Source organism: Pyrus communis, chromosome 4 (assembly GCF_041283825.1).
Source record: "Pyrus communis isolate YQ-2024b chromosome 4, ASM4128382v1, whole genome shotgun sequence".
Lineage (NCBI taxonomy): Eukaryota > Viridiplantae > Streptophyta > Magnoliopsida > Rosales > Rosaceae > Pyrus > Pyrus communis.
In genome coordinates, this window is record NC_142568.1 from 13,597,438 (window position 1) to 13,620,232 (window position 22,795).

Sequence of the window (22,795 nt, forward strand, 5' to 3'; positions counted from 1 at the left end):
TTTTAATATTTTTCTTAGTTCAACTAGTCTTAGATATGTACACTCTTCTATTTTTAGTATTACTCAAAGTTAGTAAGAAACGAGATGGGTATTATACATGAAAAATACATACATATATTATTTGACAATTTTACTAATAATACTATGAAAGATTTGGCCATAATTCAAAATTTTAATATTTATATATATTTTAATAATTGGTTAAAAATACAAGTAAAATACATAAATTTTATATGTGTTAATGAAAATTGTGCGAAATCACATGTAGTAAACGTGAAATTACATGTATAATCATCTATTTTTAGTATTACAAATTTCTTTTCATAACAGTATAAATTTATAAAATTTGGCTAAATGATCAAGAAGTTTAATTACTAGCAATGGTTTTTGGTGTTTAAAATTAACGAGAGGTCCTAAGTTTGAAATGCTATGTGCATGTTTATTTTTTTCAATTTTTACAAATTTTTGTTTGGTTTTTAATTTATTTACTAGCTAGTAGCTATGTGGGTTGCTATTTTTAAATATCTGTTCCAATTCAAGTCTAATCTTCAACAAAAAATAATGTGTAGACTAAATTTTTAGACCAAATTTGCAAATGATATTACGTATCATCAAAATGTTTAATTTAGTGTTCATTCATTACTTATACATAACCTTAAAGACTCAAAAACATTAATAATTTTTTAGTCTTATACTGATGAGGTTAGTAAATAAGAAAAAACAACTCACGATTTATACAAAAACACTTTAAAAATTCAGATGGAAAACAAAACTCATATTCTATCTACTTGAAAGCCCGAAAGTTTTTTAGTTTCATTCTCTTGATACAAAATAAATTAATTATTCCGTATTTCTAAACTATTGAGTTTGAAGTGTTTTTCTAAATATAATTTTATCAATGTTTTACGTATGAAAACAAATATTTTTTTTTTATATGAAATGAGGACACATTTTTTTACGTCGCTCCAAGCTTCAAAAATCTCTGGACCGACCATGATAACGTGACGTACGCCCATTTATAATACGTTGGGGTTTTAGAAGTGTGCAAGTTAAGAAATCATTGAAACGTGTACAACCAACGAAAGTGTTTTTGACAAAAACGTATGTACGTGTACGCATATCATATGCAAACCTACTTATTAGCTATTACCTATTAAAGAATAGTCATATTTTCCTAATTAATATGCATATTAATTGCATCTTTGATGTTTAACAAATTTAATTAGGGAATTATTATTAGCATTCCAAAAATCTCATTTGGCACTCCAAACTTTCTATTATTAGAAAGAAAAACACACTTGTGAGAGAGTGTAAAATTAGATTTTTGGAGTGCTAATAACAATTTCCTTTAATTAATGTATTCCTTTTTGTTTTTTTTTTTTTTTGGTCAAACAAAAGATTTTGTTAAATTAGATTTTAAATTAATCACCAATGAGATTTGAACTCATACCGTCATACAAGGGCTTAATATTTTTCCACCACTGTGGTAAATGGTTTCTTCGGAAGCCTTAGTTTTGTTGAATTATATAGCAAAAAGTTCCCCCACTCATAATAAAATTTCTAGTTCTATCCTTGCTAACGACAAATATATATCGGCATCTTCGAATCTATATATCAAATTTAAGAACTCATCCAACTAAGTAGAGATAAAAGTGCCTCTGATGAACTAATCATATGTTTTTAATTTCAAGATCTTGAGATAGGTAATTACCCATGTATCTATATGGATGGTTAGGGTTTGAAAGTCGAGATCTTTTTTTATTTATTTTTAACAAACGATATTATCTACACTAAAGGAAAGGGGTGGGCTTAGCCTTACCATGAGCTAACAATAATGTAGTTCAAATTCGCCTTTGGCGAGAATTAAACCTAAGACCTCTCACTTACAAATGAAGAAGAATATCACTAGACCGTAGTACTAAGTGACTTGTAAGTCGAGATATTGAGATAGGTAATTTACCCTTGGTCTTCTCTACGTAAATTGAAAAGTACGTGTTAGTGTGAGACAAAGATCGCACTTCATCTTAGGGTTAGTTTAGGGTTGTTGTGTTGTGAAAAGAAAAAAAAAAAAAAAAAAGCGTTGTTTTCAAAAGCAGGAGTAGAGTTGCTTTTGTTTTTTGCTATTTTGGACTTATGATTTTGACAAAAAAACATTTCTTTTTTCATTTACCAAACACAATTTTAGCCCAACTTTTTAAAAGAGCTGCATTTAAAATAATTTCAACAACACCAAACCAGCCATTAGTCATTTGTTTCTTCTTTGTTCAAACGAAGCTTATATATTAACAAGGATGCAACTAAGTTTTCACAATTCATTCAAACCCTCATAGAAAATATAACTGAAAGGGTTCATTAATTCTACATTAACTTTGTATTAGTGACATCTGAATTTGATTTGCACAAGCCAATTAATGGACTTAATTGGAAAAATTGAGAGACTTTCGATATTGGAAAGTGTTGTAAGATCACAATTAAAGACCACTTGTATTGATGTTCATGGATTTAAGTGAACTGGCATTGTCTTGTCCATTCAATCCACCGCCCCCTAAAAAAAAAAAAAAAAAAAAAAAAAGTCTTAACATAAATGACACATTTAGAGCCCTTTTTAAGATTAATTAATGCCCCTTTTTCATTTAAAGTTGCTTGAAAAAGTAACGCACATTTAATCATATAGACGTGGTATATAGTATTTAGATTAAGTGTTATTTTCTCACCTCCATTGTCTTATTTTCTCACTCACTTTTAATCAATTACAAGTTTGTGTATTTGTAAAATGACCAATAAGGACCTTAAAAGATATATAAAAATAATAGGTTGAGCACAAAAAGATAACAGGAGCCCCAACTTACATTGGGTCATAAAGGAATGAACAATATTAAGCCGAATTCACACAAAAGACATAGAGGATGATGACAGAAAAAAATTCTGAAACGAAAAAATGTGGATGCTTATTCCAACTAGAAGGTGCAAAGCTAGCAACTGATGATGGTTGAATACTGATGGCAATTATTGGAGTGCATAATCACACAACAGCAGCAGAGCATTTAGAGGGTCATTCATGGTAGATTATTGTCGCAGGAGGCTTCATTGTTGGGAAAATAGATTTTTTATTTTTTAGGAATAATAGCGGGTGGGAAAACAACATATTAGAGGTTATTTTAGGAATAATAGTTGGTCAAGAAATAACATTTTAATTTTTTAACTTTTTATGATGAGTGAGATTATAATATTGGTGGAGAAATATGACAATGGGTGGATCTAGTAGCTCTCTTTTGAGTAGTGCACGATTAGATTTTTGAAGTGTCAATAATAGGTATCTTGTCAACGTTAGCACTTCAAATATTAAATTGTGCACCCCCAACTTTTTTCTAATTGAAAAAAAAAAATTTTATAAGCAGTGCACACGATTAAATTTTTGGAGTGCCAATAATAGATCTCTTGACAATTTAGCAGTGTTCTTTTCAATAGTGCGATAATGTAACTTAATCTAAATTACACGTTAAAACGAGGCCTTGTGTTATAATTTATCAATATCGCTTGCATATAAAATAATAGTTAAATATAAGAAGAATAATTTGAACCTGAGTATTTAGTGGAGATGCACTTTAACAGCTTGGTTGCGCTCACATATGCAATTTAGCAATGTTTAGGTTCACTAGCCTTGGTTGTTGATTTAACCAAATTCAACAGCTCAGTGTTTGTCTGTCAAGGTAGTACTGTTAGGGGTGTTTTTCGGAAGAATTGGATTGAAAATTACGTATTATATTTCTTACCCAAAATTTCAAAGTCATACTGTATATTCTGTTAAATACTAGGTTTATTATTTGGCTTCTCTTGTCAAAAAATTGTAAATGTTACCACACATACTCATAATTTAGAGTTAAGGTACAATGCTGATATGGGATTTTTGCTGGAATTAATTCGTCAAAGCACCTGCCATCTTCACTATAAAAGGTTTGAATCATACATTTGCATATGCAAGTCAAGCTTATATTTCCAGAATCCTTTTGTCTAGTGTAGTCGTCTAGTCAGAATTTTCGTCTGTTTTTCCAACTTTCTGGGCACACAAAATAAGGATAGCACACATGGGCCATCTGACACTTTTTCCCGTGCATTGATCTCTCAACCTTGATCTGGAAATGTCTCTTTGGCTCATGACACAAGTCTCCTTGTTACTTTGTCTAAAACATCCATATATTCCATTATAAGGGTTTTCATGGTCTCATTTGGTTTTGGTTAGGATTTTCCATTTTCAAGAAAATAGTGCATTTAGTCTAGAGCTACCTCTTAAAGCTTCCAAACCGAAACCCTAGCTACAAAACCATCTCATGCACAAATACCCAATCATTGCATATTAGGGTTGCATTGTATTCATGGTTTTGTGTTAAGTTCTTAGTCTAATCTTCAAAGTTTCATATCTTTCTTAGACTAAGCATTTGAATTCATGTTAGGTTCTTCTTCAACTGTTTGACTAGAGAACTTGACTAGTCGTTGAATCCTCATTTCATGAGCACATCATAACATCATATCATTTCATTGATCGTGTTGATCTCGGTGCCACAAGGTGATGAGCTTAGGAGGAGATGGCACTTCGTGAAGACCGAAGGAGTCCATCTCGTGTAAGGCAAGGTTGCACAAAGGTAAAGCTGCTCCTTAGATAAGGTTTAGGAATTGAGATTTGTGTGGATCTTTGTATGAGCCGTTGTTTACACTAGTGGATTGAACTCAGTGGAGAGTCCCCAGTTTTTTAACCCAGAGATGGGTTTTCCGGCCAAAAACTTTCTTGTGTTCAATACTTTGCAAGTTACCTTTATGTCCAAATAATCATCGTTAGAGTTAAACTTTATAGGGTGTGCTAGTATTGACACTTTGTTAACTAAGTAAACTTAACTTAAGAACAAAGGCTAAAACAATAACTGGAGTTCATTCGTCTTGCTTTAGCATTATTAGTTTACTTGGTTTATATGCTTGTGGCTATCTAACAACATGTACTTAGTTGACTAGTTCATTTGACTAGTCAGTACAGTTGCTTCTAAGTTTTTATTGTACGGTATTCCACCTGGTACTAATTTCATGTTTTATTTTAGAAATTTCAGAATCGGAGTGACTCGGAAATTTTATAACATAATTCAGAAATTCATGTATTTTACAAGTTTTTTAATATTCTTGCTTTTTTATTACCAAACCAGTATGATTATAGATTTTAACATATAGAAGTATGTTTAATATAAAAACATTGAACAAAATATATCTAAAACTAACACTAAAATACAAAAGTTGATAACAAAATACAAAATTTGAGTACGTAACAATAAGAAATTGTAATTTTTTGAGGAATATTTTTAATCAGAATAAGTTCGGAACAATTTTAAAAAATTTAGATGGAAAATTTGGGACGTTCAACGTGGGTATCCAACTAGAAGGCAACCCATACCAAGAGGTAAATTCCACTATGCCTATCTCAATAGAACGAGGTTTCAATGAGTTATTGAAATGGCTAAATGCATTCTGATTCCGTTCCTAATTTTCAAAACATATTCAGATCCACAATTTTCACGTTCAGATTCGAAAATTTTAACCCATTCCAACTTGCACCTTTGAGTATAGTTTAATATTATTCTTCTTCATTTGTAAGTGAAATGAATCTAGTTCGATTCTAATGGATGATGAGTTCGATACTCAATTCTCCCTCCATTTTCTCCTCCGCACACCCACCCTTAATTCCCTTTCCCTATACATTCCACCTAAACCTTCAACACCTCCAGCCTGTGATGTTTCACACACAAGTGCAACCCACCTTCACCTCCCTAAGTCAAAACCCAAGTCACCGCGCGATCTAACTCAGGCCAACTCAGCCAGCTTGCCCCTTGATCACACCCAGATGTAAGGGAGTGAACCCATCGCAATCCAACACCAAACCCAGATCTGGGTTGACCCGCACCAGATTTTCACCATCTCCACTGACCCTTTTATCGCCGCCAGGTGAAGAGGCGAAAAGCCGTGAGAGTCCAGCTCGGCGGCGAGTTCGAGGTTCCGACTCAGCAACTCTTTGGCAAAGCAAAGTGCCCCATAAGCTATGAAGTGGAGATGGTGTGTGGAGAAGGTGTGCAGAGGAGGGTTAGAAAAGGGAGGGAGAAGAAGAAGATGTTCAAATGAGGAGGCGGTGACAAAAGTTGGGTGGGTGGATTAAGCGGATTGTTGGGTGCGTGGGGTGCGGCGAGGGGTAGAGACTGGTTGGGCGATGTCGACTGACATTTTGAATTTGCATGTATGGGTGGTGGTCAAGAAGGGAGGGACAGTTGGGGGTTGATGAAGAACGGCTTTTTTTTTCATTTTATTTTTATTTTTTTTGTAATTTTGTAATTTTTTTAATTTTTAATATCCATGTGGGACTCTTATTGACATGTAGCGCCTAGTCGTTGTCCACTTAGGCACCACGTCATCAGTTAACGGAAAACTTAACAGTCAAACTAACGGATGTATGAGACTGTCCCAAAATTAACACTTTAGGTATGACTCTGAGACAAAAAAAACTTCATGTACCAAATGTTAAAAACCACGAAACTTAAGGATAGTAAACTGAAATTTACCCAAAAATAAACAAGTAACGTGTGTCATTGACTAAACGAAATTGCAACCTTTGACCATAGATGGAGTTTGGACTCTAACCATAATTAGGTGTGAACAAGTGCCTTGCCTTGATTTTACAGCAAAACAAACTGCAAGGCGAACACTTAACCCACACTCGCGAGACTTTGGATTCGAATTTCTCGCGGGACACGGAAATCCATGTCCTTCTAATCACAAAAAATTATTAAAACGCTTAAAATAATCACCCACTGTTTGATTGCTCGGAGCGGAATTAAAAAAATAGTAATTAATTGGTGGGAATAGAATAAGAGGAAAGATTATAAAAGTATGGTTTCCTTAAATCTTTGTTGTTTTGCTGGCTTCCCAAGATACACACTGTTTCTTCAGATCCGAAGAAAAAGGTAACAAATATGAAATTGTATTAAAAATTTGATTTTAATTTTGTTAGCTTTGCTCCAACAAAAATATATAAGGTAATTATTTACTGTTCACTTGTTACTGTTGGTAGAGTCTTAGACTGAAAACAATTTAATCAATCTAACAACACATATTCTTAGGAAATAATAAAAACGAGATTGATTTCACATACAAGAAATATTGTAATATTTTAGTATATTTGAACATGGTGTATTGATACAACACGTAAAACACGCTGCTTGCACACGGGCATCATAACTGATAGTCAAAATGTCAAATTTTAAATAGTGAATTTCAGATCAAATTTACGTGTAAAAGTTACCAAATAAGTGCGTCCAACACACCATGTCATCATGTCACTTTTTAGATAAATTTAATGTGCGAGCGATATAACGTGTCATGATTATGTAATGGATGAATGAAACCCATAACATATAGACACGTCTTAACGTTGATGTTATAGCGCCAAATTCCAAGTGTGAGATATTAGACCAAGTATACGGTACACGAGTAAAAGTCATTGATTAAGTCTCACATACCAGCACATAAACATATGTCATTTTTTAGTTAAATTTTACTTGCGAGTTATACAACGTGGCATGATGATACTATGCATAAAACATATCATATATAGCGCATGATAATCCCAATATCTAAATGTTAAATTCTAAATAGTTGCCACCAAACCAAGCACACTAATACAACGATGACTATAGGTCAAATTTTACGCGGTAAAATCCAGTCCAAGTATACGTTCATACGCTACCGAGTAAATTCGACACACCACGCCATCCGTGAGGCGTACCGACGGAATACGGCAGGTAAGTTTGAAAAGGGCAAAATATTTTTTATTGAATTTACCAATCGTGGTAAATGCTTTTGACAAGAACAGTGACACTGACTACAACCGCTTCACATTTGCAGCAAGTTAGTAACAGTTGAAACTTTTGTGTTTATATATTTTCATTTATTTATTTTATTTGTTTTTGGTGTTTTATTTGCTGAGTGAGCTTTTGGACTGTTGCAGAATCCGAAAGGTTGCTCTGTTCTCTCTCCCTCTCTCTCCTCCTTCTGTCTCTCTCTCTGTCTGTCTATGGCTTTTTATCTTCTTCTGTGTTGGCCAAACAGTCGTTGGTGATTGAAATCTCTCAAACCAACAAAGACGACGAAGATTCCTGAAAGATTTTCGACGCCGACGATTCTCCTTCCTCTTTTCCGTCGGAGGCTTTTTCTTCTGTGAACTTCCCGGCCGCTCGGGAGGAGCTCCGGGCTCTCGATTTTCGCCGGACTTGGAAAGTAGTGCCTCGACCTTCGCCGCAGATCTTCAATTTTTCTCCGACGGCTGAGCTTCTGAGGGCTCTGGGGATTGGAATTTCCAGAAGAGTAGAGTGCTTCTCCAGTTTTTTAGTCTGAGTTTTTGTTTTTTGGGATTTTTGGCTGAAAAAAAACTGGTGGGTTTAGACTGATTCAGTCAGGAGAGAGATTAGGGTTTGGGTATTGGGAATTCAGTGTTGAATTGAAGCTGCTTGTGATTAGGGTTTTGTAGGTGGGTTTAATGGCGTGCCAGAGCAATTGAACCCCTCTGATTTTTCTGATTTAAGGAAAAAAAAAAAAAAAGGATTTGAACTTTGAAGTCCAAGTTTGGTTGTTGGGAAAATTTGATTTTGTGAATATTTCTTAGAGAAAACGTGGCAAGAAAGAAGCTTTTCGGGTTCGAATTCATGCCTTCTTTATAAGGTAAGAAATTTATGAAATGCAGTTCATTTATTAGATTGATTGTTTCTGTATTGTTGTTGTTTGTATGGTTTGATTGAATTCTGTGAGTAGGATGCCTAATTTGTGTGGTTAATGTGGTTTGCAGCATTTACCGAGAGCAGGAAGGAAAGGGTTTTGCAAATTTTGTTTATTTATTTGAAGAGTTGATATGATTACGTTTATGGATTCAAAAGAGAAATTGAAGGAGGCGGATAGGTGCTTAGATCCACAGCTATGGCATGCCTGCGCCGGCGGCATGGTTCAAATGCCACTGGTGAATGCGAAGGTCTTCTACTTCCCTCAGGGCCATGCTGAGCATGCCTGTGGACCTGTTGATTTCAGGAATTGCCCAAGAGTTCCTCCCTATATACTTTGCCAGGTTGCCGCCATTAAGTTCATGGCCGATCCTGAGACTGATGAGGTTTATGCCAAGATTAGGTTGGTTCCTTTGAATGGGGGCGAGGCGGGCTACGAGGATGATGGAATTGGAGGGCTTAATGGGTCTGAAACGCCGGATAAACCCGCCTCATTTGCAAAAACATTGACGCAATCCGATGCAAACAATGGTGGTGGGTTCTCTGTTCCGAGATATTGTGCAGAAACCATCTTTCCGCGATTGGATTACTCTGCCGATCCCCCTGTTCAGACAATTCTTGCTAAGGATGTTCATGGTGAAACTTGGAAGTTTAAGCACATTTACAGGGGGACCCCTAGGCGGCATCTATTGACCACGGGGTGGAGTACCTTTGTGAACCACAAGAAGCTTGTTTCTGGGGACTCAATTGTGTTTTTGAGGGCAGAGAACGGTGATCTCTGTGTCGGGATTCGTCGAGCAAAGAGGGGAAGTGGAAGTGGACCAGAGTCATCTTCAGGGTGGAATCCAATGGGTGGGAATTGTACTGTGCCATATGGTGGATTCTCGGCGTTTTTGAGGGAGGATGAGAACAAACTAATGAGAAATGGCAATGGTAATAGCTCTAATTCGAATGGAAGTCTAGTGGGTAAGGGGAAAGTCGGGCCTGAATCTGTTTCTGAAGCTGCAACACTTGCTGCAAATGGACAGCCCTTTGAGGTTGTTTACTACCCTAGAGCAAGTACCCCAGAATTCTGTGTGAAGGCCTCATTGGTGAAAGCAGCATTGCAGATCCGGTGGTGCCCTGGAATGCGATTCAAGATGGCCTTTGAAACTGAGGATTCTTCCCGGATAAGTTGGTTCATGGGAACTATATCCTCTGTTCAGGTTGCTGAGCCTTTGCGCTGGCCCGAGTCACCTTGGAGGCTTCTCCAGGTACTACTACTCTCTAATTATCGTGCTCTAGTTTCGTTTATAATTTTTAATTTACTTTATCTATCTTCCCTAGTAGGCCTGATTTTCTTAGTCTGAGCACATTATGTTTCATCGACAATTTTCCGATCAGAATTACGAAACACACCTGCATACTGTGCCATAAAACATTGGTTCTTTGATCTTCATTTGCATTTCTTTTCTCAACTCCTTTCAATTCACTTCGCCATATGATTACTCTGTTACAGTATAATCTGCGTTTATTCGAGCTTAGTAGTTTTTAGGTTCCTGTTTATACTTTCGTAGTTGCAATTTCTTTGGTGTTCCAGGTTCAGTTTTCATTTTCTACTCTATACCTACTAGCTAATTTTGATCAATTGTGCTCTTTCCTGGCCAATTACATCTGGGAAGAGCCATGGTTTTTGGCAGCTAAACATTCAAGAAGTTCATTTCCATAGTATGGTTGGGACTGTTGGGTACTTTGAACACACAGTAGGAGTGTTTTTCTCTTTAATTTCCTTTGGTTTTCTGAAATCTTGTGTTGCAGGTTACCTGGGATGAACCCGATTTACTTCAAAATGTGAAACGCGTTAGCCCATGGTTGGTAGAGTTGGTATCCAACGTACCCGCGATCCATCTGACACCTTTCTCACTGCCAAGAAAGAAGATGAGACTACCTCAATACCCAGATTTCCCTTTTGAAGGCCAACTTCCAATGCCGACTTTTTCCGGCAACCTCCTTGGACCCAGCAGCCCCTTTGGTTGTCTGCCCGACAAAACTCCTGCTGGCATGCAGGGAGCCAGGCATGCTCATTATGGTCTATCCTCATCAGATATGCACCTCAATAAACTGCACACAGGTCTATTTCCGGCTGGTTTCCCGCCACTTGATCATGCTGCTGCACCCACTAAATTCACCAATAACATGGTGATTCATAAGCCTACTATAAGCGAGAATGTTTCATGCTTATTGACTATGTCACATTTTACCCCGACGTCAAAGAAACCTGATGATTTAAAGCCACCGCAGCTCATACTCTTTGGTCAGCCAATACTTACTGAGCAGCAGATCTCTCTGAGCAGCTCTGGCGATACAGTCTCACCAGTTCTTACTGGAAATAGTTCATCCGATGGGAATGCAGATAGAATGGTAAATCATTCTGATAATTCTGGATCTGCACTTCACCGACAAAGTGTACAAGAGCGCTCATCTTGTGAAGGTTTCCAATGGTACAAGGATACTCGAAATGAAACCGAACTAAGTCTGGAAACTGGTCACTGTAAAGTCTTCATGGAATCAGAAGACATAGGTCGCACTCTTGACCTTTCACTTCTGGGGTCTTATGATGAATTGTACAGAAAACTGGCAGATATGTTTGGCATAGACAATTCTGAGACACTGAACCATGTGCTCTATCGAGATGGTACTGGTGCAGTTAAACACATTGGAGATGAACCTTTCAGGTACGGACAATTCCCATTGAATCGTGTAATGGCTCCGAAGGACGGAGGTCCTTGTCCTTTTAATTATCAAATGAGTGGTTAGTAAGGTAATATATTGATCAAATTATTGTTGAAGTTGCAGTGACTTCATGAAAACGGCAAGGAGATTGACGATTCTAATAGATTCAGGCAGCAACAACGTAGGAATGTAAGGAAAGAATTAAGCCTCGATTCAATTGTACAGCCGGGGATAAATCCTTTGTTCGCCATGCTGACCTTTTACCGCTCTTGAAGTTGTTGGAGAAGCCGCTCTGATTCAATTTTTGAGCCTTCATCAGTTTGTTGGTTGTCTTTTTTTTTTCTTTGAGGTTGCTTCTTTGCAGCCAGATCCTGTTTGTAGGATTTGGTATATGTGTTTAAAAGGCTTTACAAATGAATGAAGTCTTCTAAGAAGGCAGTTTAAATTAAGTGGAAAATGTACATCAAATTTGTGTAGAAAGCAAACTCTGTTTTGCCTCATTTGCTTGGCCTTTCTTACTTGGACGCGTTTTTTTGTTTGTATTTTCCCTTCTTATGTTAATACCTAATCCATTGAAGATGTAATGTAGGCATCACAAATTGCAAGTATTTACTTCCTACTTGATGGATCAAGATTATAAGATGTTTACTTATTACAATATTATTTTCGATGTTTCGTAGCTTTGAGTGGTATGAAAAATGATTGGTTGAGTTAAAACAGTTGGGGAAATCAAATCTAACAGCTAAAACATTCGTAGTATTGAATGTTATGTAGAATTGCAGTCACACATTACTTTTTAGGCGTTTTGTACTTTCTTGAATTGATTTTGAATCCCCTTCTCTTTAAGGGAGAATCTGCATCATTATATACTTATAAATACAATATGTCTCCTCATGAGTGAGAGATAGAGTTAAAAGCGTATAAACATGTGAGGGGATTGAATTCTCTCCCTATTCAAATACTCAAATGTCATTACCGACCAAAGAATTTCTACAATACACCGATGTACTAATGTTTGATCAACTAAATCGAGATTTTCAAAGAGTGCATGATTGTACATTCCACATTTTCGCCAATGAGAAAAGGATCCCGAACTTCTGGCTCAAAACTAGTATATTTTGAAAGAGGCGGCTTCGCATCACAGAGAAAAAGATGGGTTTAATTAGTTTTGTGCATGACTAAGGAAAGGAGTTGGTCAAGGGTCTAATCAACAATTTTCAAGTGGATTTTGACCTAATTCTTCTCATAATCCTCTCATTTGTTAATTGAAATCAAATGTTTTACACGATAACAAATTCTCAGAGATTATATTAATAACCAAACAAGAAGAAGCTTTATTTATCACAGTACTATTAGAGTTCAGATTTCAGAGATAATCTTAACTTAACTAATTAAAGCATGAAAGTAAATTAATTGTCTCGATATTTGATGCCACAAAGTGAGGTATTACTTATTCCTAGTAATTATTATTAATATTAATCTACCAACTAATTAGGCGAGCAATTTTTTTAATTTATGGGGATTTTAAAACAAAATAATAGTCAAGGAGAAAGTCAATAAGTAATACGTGGGGATAAACAAAACAAGCAGCAAAGGTGCTGGAAGGCAGAAGGAACAAACAAACAAAAAACACATTCTGTCTGGTTAACCTAATCTGCCGCACGTGAGAACTCGGCGGTGGCCCACACGGCGTCTGTTAAATAACGCAACGTCAGCTCCGAAAGGGATGCATTTGCCCGTGTTGCGCCGTTTCGTTGACCGCGCTTTTTTCCTCTGTTTTCACAAATCACAAGTTTTTATTTTTATTTTTGTTTCTTTTTTTTGTTGTTGACATTTTCAAGGATCTTTGAATAGATTATTATTAAGTCAGATTAGTAACATCACGTAAGTCGGATTAGTAATACCATGTGACACATATTGTTAGAACACCAAATCACATACACAAATACTATTAGGGATTTTGGCATTTTGCATGTTAAGTAGTTAAAACACTGATAAAATCATAGAGTTACCGTCGTACTTAAAATTTTTAAGTGGTTTGAGATATCAGTAACTAACAGCAAATCAGTGATGGTCCAGCGCACCGACTTGTCGAGTTGGACTCACTACAAATATATTGGTAAAATTAATTCAATTTGGCAATGGTGTAAATTGAAGAGTTAGTTTTATATACCATATTTATGGAGACAATCGTGCAACTAAATCGTTTTCGTATAAATTAATAGGAGGACCAAACACAGAAAAATTTCAGATATATAGACAAGTCTTTGGTAGACCCAACCCAACATAAAACCTGTCTTTTGATAGTATTGTTGAAAGTGTCAAATTTGGGATCTTTCCACCATTTTAATCTCATCCCATTACCACTTAACTTGTATTATCTAGAGTTTTTGTAATATCCAAACAGAAAATTAGGATCCTTAGCATCTTTTTAATACTTTTTAGATCAAACATTGATTCTATTTTAAGGTTTAATTAAGCCGCCTTAAACAATAGCCACGTTAGCATTTTTATATTTACTTAAATTACATATCATTATTGTATTTTTTTTTTAAATTAAAATGCTAAATATTGAATTCCAAATATATCATTTTACGCTGATATTTCTTTGTACATGACCTTTATTTTAGGAAGTAGTTTCTGGTTTGTTGAATTTGATGAGAATGTGGATTTCTTCTCCCACGTTTGATTTTGTGATCTCCATTTTTGAATCTTGAATGGGTTTATCCAATTCAATTAGTGGTTGTTTTCACAATTTTATCTTGTTATCATTTGAGATAATTAGATGTATATGTGATCGATTATTCTACTGTTTCACTCTCTGCTTTCAGCAGCTTGACGTTGGTACGTTGAGCAGGTTTCATCAAGATTCTATACTGTTTCAGGTTTTATCAAGAAGGTTGTGGAGAGGGTTTTTTATTCTGCAATTTTTTGGGGGACATATTTTTTGAATTTTGAAATTCAAAGATAGATGATATGTACCTCATTAGTTTTCCAAATTGCAAATAAAGATGATATGTATCCCATTAATTTTTCAGGTTTTGTAGGCACTCTCTTTCTATTTGGAATGGAGTTGGAACGTTGGAATCCCTCCTGAAGTTGCCCCATTTTTTGCAGCTACGTATCTGGAAAAAGAAAAAAAGAAAAAATGGCAAAAAAGTTGGAGGAAGTCAAAGAGCAAAAATTGCCCCGAGCTGTTTGTGATCAACCAAAGAAGCCTGAATCAACTATGCTTGCTGCTGCAATATAATCTTGCTGTGATATTGTTGTTATAGTTTAGTTTAGTACGGATAAGGAGTTAGAGACTTATATTGAATTGTAATTCGTGTATGTCTGGATTAGGAGTATACAAAAATCTGTTCTTCATTGTATCTTTCAGTTTGTTCTTTGATCTTTTTTTTTTTTTTTTTTTTTTTTGTTGAAAATAAATATAAACATACCGATAATATATAAACGTACCAAGAAGATATATAAAGTAACGTACTAAATTTGTTTTTTTTTTTAAATAAATATAAATGTACCGGAAAATATATCAATGTACCAAATGCATACGAAAAAGAAATATGAACATACCAAATATGTACCAAGAAGAAATATACGTATCAAACTTTATATGTGATAACCCGTCCCTAATTCTACGATTTTATAAATTTTTAAAAATTATGAATTGACGAAAAACACCCCTAGTGGAAGGATTGTTGACTTTCGTTGACCGCCATTATATGACGCATATGAGCTATTATTTTATCGTATTCTTGAAGTTCTTGACGTTATGAACGCGTAGGCACAAGCAGAAGAGGATTTGGAGTTACGAGTAAAATTTTATAGAACTACGAACGTGAAGGGTATTTTGGTAATTTCACGTCGCGGGGATATTTTCTGTTTTGTCTTTTGTGACATTGCATTGTGCAGTAGTGGGGCCCACAATCCATTCTCTCCCCATTCCCCCGTGTCCCCTATCTCTCGGACCTCACCCCCTCTTAAATTTTTTCAAAAGTCCCTCAACTCGCTTCACCACTCAATGGTTGCCACCTCACCTTCTTCCCCTAACCCTCTCATCTCTCATCTCTGTCTCTCTTGGTGAATCACCACCGAGACACCACAACCACACAAACCTTTCGCCATACCGACGAACTCTAGACCATCACACCACCGGACTATTATTAGCTCATCCTTACAAACTTAACCCCAAGTTTGGGTTACTGGAATCGAGCCTTGGAGCTCAAATGGAGCTCTGTTTTGGATATGGATTCCCGGCGAGTTTCCATGAATCCCGACCAAGGTAAGCATTAGGACATCTCTTCCCACTTACCCTTCTCATTGTCAATGAACGATCTCAAGGTTTGGATGCTTTTTGTTAGGGTTAGAAGTTGTTTAGATAAAGAGGATGATTTTCCAGATTTCTAGAAAATTTGGGTCCGTGGCCATCCGACCATTTTCAAACAAAATTTTTGTCAACACGGACCACGATTGAGCTTCCAATAGGTATAGGCATGTTCTCTACATTTCTAACTTGAAAATGACTTTTGAACCATCGAATTTGGTTAAGTATCGAGCTAGAAATTTGCTTTCTCTACATTTCTAACTTCAAAATATATTTTGAATCATAGAATTTGGTTAAGTATCAAGCTAGAAATTAGCTTTGAAAGTTAGGAAGAAAATATGGGAAAATTTTGGCCTCGCGAGGAAGGCAAGTACCATTGTACTCGCAGGCGCGTGGGCGCATGTGAGGGAGCCACCACAAGTGGCACATGCGGCGCATGGGTGCCAATGCAGCCACCTCGTAGTGACGGTGCGTGGAGGAGCCTAAGGTCCCTCCTTAGGTTTCTCGAAGTGCCAGACCCGAATCCGCCCTTCATTTTCTGAAATTCAACCATTTTAAAATAGTTTCTTTACTAGCCGTATTTTGTACAAAAACGTGTTTATATGTTAGTATGTTATGTATTTACAAAAATGGTTTTGTTTCTAGGCGAAATGCATCACAAGGACTCTTAATGTTATGAGGCGGGTTCGACTCAAACACATGATCTATGAGTTGGTCTTTAATTTTAAATATTACATATTATTTAGTTTCCAATTATATATTTTACAATGAATTTCCTACGCATTCCTAGATTAGACTAATGCTTATAAAAATTAGTGAAATAACGGAAAATTAGGAAATTATCAAAAATCCCACGGGATGCACAGGTATGCATACTTTTATGGGGTTTTAATTACAGCCATGAGTAATATCTTATTTATTACTATTATGTCGATGTGAATTATCGAATTATTGTGGCACGACCATATTTATGTTATCTGCTTATCGTTTACTGCACCGGTGTTAGTACTTGTCTGGGCCAGGACTAGTCTTTCACGTCTATGTGCACATCGTACCGTACGCTCACTTTGGATTCATTGTAGGTGACAGTCCTGTCCTAGATTGATGTAGGCAATTATAACTCATACGTGATGCGCATAGCGCTAGTCTTTATGTGATTATAGTACTAGAGCATATATCATTGTTACACCCAGTCATGTTCATGTCAGAATACCTTTATATGAACTCGTGTGTCAGCATGTGTCGACGAGCACTCGATATGAAATGTTTGCTTATGCGAGATTATGTGATTATGGATATCATGAGCTTATTTACGAGATATTGTGTCGTAATGAATTCTTGAGATATTGCAGGCTAAGGTAAGTATTTTCTTACGATACGTAGTATGTATATTTTGGAAACTATACTTGTTTTACAGCGAGGGGTTATTATGTTTTCGAAAAGGCTTTTACAAAGCTTTATTTTTAGGCCCATTCACCCTTATTTTTCGCCCCTCCAGGTTTTAGTAGCTGAGCTTTCGTATTGACGAGGATTCGTGGAAAATCTTGATATTAGAGATTACCTTCAATGGTATAATTCTTAATGCATTATACTGTACTTTACTTATGCTTTGACATCACGTGTGAAATGTGTTCATTCCCGCTCATAAGCGCACTCTTATACTTAGGCACTTTTAGGTTTAAATTTACTTACATTTTCCACATCACTACACTTTATGGCTTTGTCACCCTTCTGGTGTCGGCTAGCACAACTTGATTCGGAGTTGAGGTGGACATTTCGGGTCGGGGTGTGTCAGTTTGGTATTAGAGCATAAGTTTGGGCAGTGTTGCGTTCATCACACGCGTGATGTAAGCATTCTCAGTTCTTAAGCCTAATTTTTGAACCTTGCCACCTCGTCAAGCATGAAAAATGTGTTATCTTTTTCTAAGTTTTGAGTAATTTAGGGGACTTATTGACATTCTAAAACATCGTTTTGGCGGATGCCTTTAGACATTGAATGAAGAAATCGCCTACCGAGGAAAGTTCCGATTTGAAATGAGCTGTTGGCTTTGACACAGGGCTAATGTATTGGTAATTGTGCGCCATCGAAGATTTACCTATCAATCCCATCACTATTCTTTTGCCATATCATTAACAAACCTTTCGAGATAGGACGCTACAATTAGTTTTGATTCATTGGCAGTACCCATTAGTATATCACCTATTAGAATTCCTACGAAATTTTACTTCCGTCAAAATTTCTAGAAATGTCTCAATTGATAATGTGGTGCTAAAGTGCTAGCACTCGATGGAAGAACATCTGGGGAACAATCACCTTTGGTTCCCGACTGTATTAATCCTTCGAGCATAAGTATAATTTCGGATCTTCAGGAGGAAAATTCTACTCTGTTAAATTTCATTTCGAAGTAAATTATTAGCAATTTCCATTCATACCTTAGAACACTTCAACCAACACTAGTTCCCAAATTCCTTTCGATGTTGTACTCGTCATTTTGATGAGTATGGGTTGTTATACCTTCGGGTAGCAGAAATCCCAGAAGCAGTAACTAATTTTCCCTAGAATCAACAAAACCAACTCATAGGACCAAATCATTACCAATCATCCGAAAACATCCACCCGAGTGGGCTCTAACCTGTAATCAGCCTGTGGTGGCGCTACTAATTGACGACAATGTCTGATATCCAGAAGCTGTCAACCAGTATTCAGACGGTATAATTTCTGATACCGAACATAAGTACTAGTATCTGAGAGTGATACCTTTATGCCAGAATGTCGGTTTACAGTTTCAGGGTAACGAACAATATCAAAATATTAAAAGTATCATAAATGCGTTAATTAGCGACGTGACTGATAGACTGATTAACAACAACTACCTGAGTCGAAGAAATTTAAATCGTGGAAACTTAGGAGCAAGCCTTTTAGGAGGACAGTAAACTTGCAGTTGTATTAATTATTTTACCATCTAGGCAACAAGAACATTCTCGACTGTTCATCTTTGTGGTCACTTCCACCGACAAACATTAGAATTGAAGCACGAGTTAATTTTCCATTGTAAGATTAATTTGAGTATCGAGAAAGCCATGAAGACTTATTAGTGTGTATTGTAGAGAAAGGAAGCAGTATTGTACGTTCCGAAGACGCATACCTTTGGCATCAATTCTCAAATTTGACCTAGGATATTACCAAATGGTGAAGTGAAATACACTATCAATCCACTTTCTCGTGCTACACCAATTTTCCTTGTGTCTTTTCGAACAACTCCTACATCATTGAGAGAACTTAGTTACAAAAGCTTACCGATTAGAATTTATTCAACCAAACACCTTATCTAGGGAACCTCAAAACCTGTTCGCGAAGACGAAAGACTAAACGTTAGGATCGTGCTTAGATTTTAGTAACTCAATCAGGTGATGATTAAAACCATTAACCCATACTTCGAATTGATGGTCTACCTGACCAACTTTTGGAACTCGAGTTTTCTTCCGTAGCCTGTCGAAATCGTAATGGTCTTACCGATGACTTACTCACTTACCCTAGCAACGAGAGCAAATTTTCTAAACATTGCCAGTCAGCTTTATACCAAATCCTCAAATATTACCTTCGTTTAGATTGGTACTCTTCTTGGGAGACGTGATCTCAGTAGACAATATTCTTTTCTTTTTCTCAAAAGATTATAGCGGAAGAAAGTTAGAATTCTCTTAAAGTGTTGTGAAATTCGAGATATCTTTGGTCTTGTCGATTTTATTGACAGTTTGTTAGCAATTTCTCAACTATAGCGTTTTTCCCTACTTGTCGATCGAGGAAAGTTAATTTAGTTGTGATTCGTGTTCTTTGGATGTTTCGGCTGTGTAGAGGCAGCATGATGGAGTATCGCTTATATTTCTAAACGTTTAGAACTGTTTGAAATGAACCATCTTATTCATGACCTAGAGTCAACAGTTGTCACCTTCAATTGAAAACCGAATAACATTCCTTTGTGGAGAAACGTTTCCAAAAATCTTTACCAATCTTAACTTTCTTAAATACATCTTCATTTGAAATAAGCCAAATTTTTTACAATGATGATGGAAGAACCAGATCAACGTCTACACTTGCACTATCATGTATTACCCTGGTTGTGCAGACGTAATTACTATTACAACAGGAAAAGACATATCTACCCTTGAACATCTTTACGTTGTCCTATCCCATTCTAGTCGGGATTCACAAGTATCGATTTGACGTTACTTACAAATGATCAAGAATTGTTTGAGTGGTTATGATCATTTCTTGCATCCAAATGAAGATGGGGAAAAATCACCATAAGCTTCTGGTACGAGGCATCTCGTACATGTGAAGAATATGATAATGTTCGATGATTACTGACCGACTTGACAAGTCAACTCACCTTCTGTTGGTCCAGAGGGACTACGTTTAGACCACTTGGTAAAATTCCTCATTCTTGAAATTATTAGATTTTTTGACGTTTCGATCGGCATCTACTCTGATTGTGATTCCATATTCACCCCCTCTATGTCGGAAGGCATTCCAGTCAACCTTGAGTACATGTCTACCCTACTGAACTTCGTATTGCTTTTGAAGCAGACGAATCATTTAGGAAAATTGCTCGGACATCTAATTTTAGTTTTGAACATTAACGCTTTAATCAACCAACAAATGCTCTACTAAATAAATTTTAGCATTGGTGATTAAGTCTTCTAGAAGCTACTATTGTAGCGAGATGTCATGCATTCACTCCAGTTACCTCGCATTCTAGATTTGATGGACTTGTATGACTATCAAATTCTTAAGTGTTATTTTAGCCTTCTTGACATAGTTTTCGTTAAATCCGAGAGAAATTCACTATGAATCTACTTATTGAGATGTTGCGAACCATATTGTTCAGCTACATGGTGTGCATGTCACTATTGTATCTCACTGTGATGCGCGTTTCACTTCCAAGTCTGGGGAAGTCTTCTTGAAGACTATGTGTACTAAGTTTATCTCCAATACCACATTTTCACCCTCAGACTAACGGCCAGTCAGAACGAATTATCTAGACCTTGGTGGATATGTTGCGTTTATTCGTTCTACAGTTTTAGTATGATTATGACTGACACCTATCTCTGTTAGAGTTGCGTGTAACCACGGTTACAATTTTCAATTTTGGTTATGACACTGTTTGAGACGTTGTATGAAGATTTCATGCATAGCACATGATGGACTGAGGAGTATTACGAACAAGTATTTGAATAATCGAGATTACAATTTAGGAAATTGTGTGCTAGTTGCGTTGTCGCCCGAGAAGGTAGTACTTGAGCGTGGTCAAGGTGCTAATCAGACGATTTATATGTATGTTGAGGGGCAATATGGTAATATTGCACCCTCGTGAATTTGTGATAATCGAGACAACAGTGCATTGTTGGTATTACGGGCTGCAGACCGTAATATTGATAACTTATTCATTGGATTCGTTAAGCAAGTGGGCAAGTAAGTCCGTTAAGCTAGTATTTTTATTTATTTATGGTTTGGGCTTAACCTAAAGATATTACACACTTATCTTCAGAGTACGTGACGCAACGAGTGCGTAGGTGAAAAATATTCTATGTTCAGTTTTAATTTCAGTACAATTATTTTAACTTTATGAAATTATATATGTATTTTGACAGGAAGTTAGTGTACATATATAATACTTTTGACTCTATGTTTTTATAAGAAGTATTATATTATAGTATTGTATTGAAGGAAAAGGAAAGTATGAGTTCTGAGGCAAGAAAGAGGAATCATTACAATCCGATCACGACGGAATGGCATCATCTTTTATGCAACTGCTTTAACTGGATATCTTCTTTGCGTATATTTTTCTTCTTTCTTTTTACTATTTTATGTATAGCAAAGGATTTCAAATTTTGGGGAAGAAATTTTTTTAAGGTGGGTAGATTGTGACAACCTGTCCCTAATTCTACGTTTTTATAAATTTAAAAAAAAAAAAAGTGAATTGACAAAAACGCCCCAGTGGTAAGATTGTTGACTTTCGTTGACTGGCATTACATGACACGTATGAGCTATTATTTTATCATATTCTCGAAGTACTTGACATTACAAACACGTAGGTGTAAGCAGAAGCAGATTTGGAGGTTCTTAGGTTTCTCGATGTGCTAGACCCGAATCCGCCCTCTGTTTTTCAAAATTCGATAGTTTTAAAATAGTTTTTTTTATTAGCCATACTTTGCATGAAAATGCATTTATACATTAGTACGTTATGTATTTACAAAAATGGTTTCTTTTCTAGGCTATACGCATCGCAAGGACTCTCGATGCTACAAGGCGGGTTCGACGCGATGACATGATCTGTGAGTGGGTCTTTACTTTTAAATATTATATATTTATTTAGTTTCCAATTATACATTTGAAAATGAATTTCCTACGCATGCCTAGATTAGACTAATGCTTATAAGAATTAGCGAAATAACGAAAAATTATGAAATTATCAGAAATCCTACGGGATACATAAGTGTGCATACTTTATGGGGTTTTAATGACAGCCATGAATAATATCTTATTTATTACTATTATGTCAATATGAATTATCGAATTACTGTGGCACGACTATATTTATGTTATCTGCTCATCGTTTGCTACATCGGTGTTAGTACTCGCTTAGGCCAGGGCCAGTCTTGCACGTGCATGTGCATATTGCACTGTACGCTCACTTTGGATTCATTGTAGGTGTCGGTCCTGTCCTAGATTGTTGTAGGCAATTAGGACTCGTTTGTGATGTGCATAGCGCCAGTTTTCACGTGATTGTAGTACTAGAGCGTATATCATTGTTACACCTAGTTCTGTTCATGTTAGAATACCTCTACATGAACTTGTGTGTCAGCATATGTTGATGAGCACTCGATATGATATGTTTGCTTATGCGAGATTATATGATTATGGACGTCATGCGCTTATTTACGAGATATTGTGCCGTAATGA

The 22,795-nt window shown here is 36.2% G+C and overlaps 1 protein-coding gene across 2 annotated transcripts; it reads left to right on the top strand.

Moving 5' to 3' along the window:
- Positions 1-7,907: 7,907 nt before the first annotated feature.
- Positions 7,908-12,010, top strand: LOC137722589 (auxin response factor 18-like). 2 transcript variants are annotated; one of them, XM_068461630.2, is made up of 4 exons: positions 7,908-8,745; positions 8,870-10,051; positions 10,596-11,512; positions 11,628-12,010. In XM_068461630.2, exons 2-4 carry the CDS (start codon positions 8,933-8,935, stop codon positions 11,701-11,703), a joined length of 2,112 nt encoding a protein of 703 aa, XP_068317731.1. In that variant the 5' UTR covers positions 7,908-8,745; positions 8,870-8,932; the 3' UTR covers positions 11,704-12,010. The 2 variants fall into 2 exon arrangements, with proteins under 2 accessions (XP_068317731.1, XP_068317732.1); XM_068461631.2 differs by having other exon boundaries at positions 11,634-12,010.
- The last annotated feature ends 10,785 nt before the right edge of the window (positions 12,011-22,795 follow it).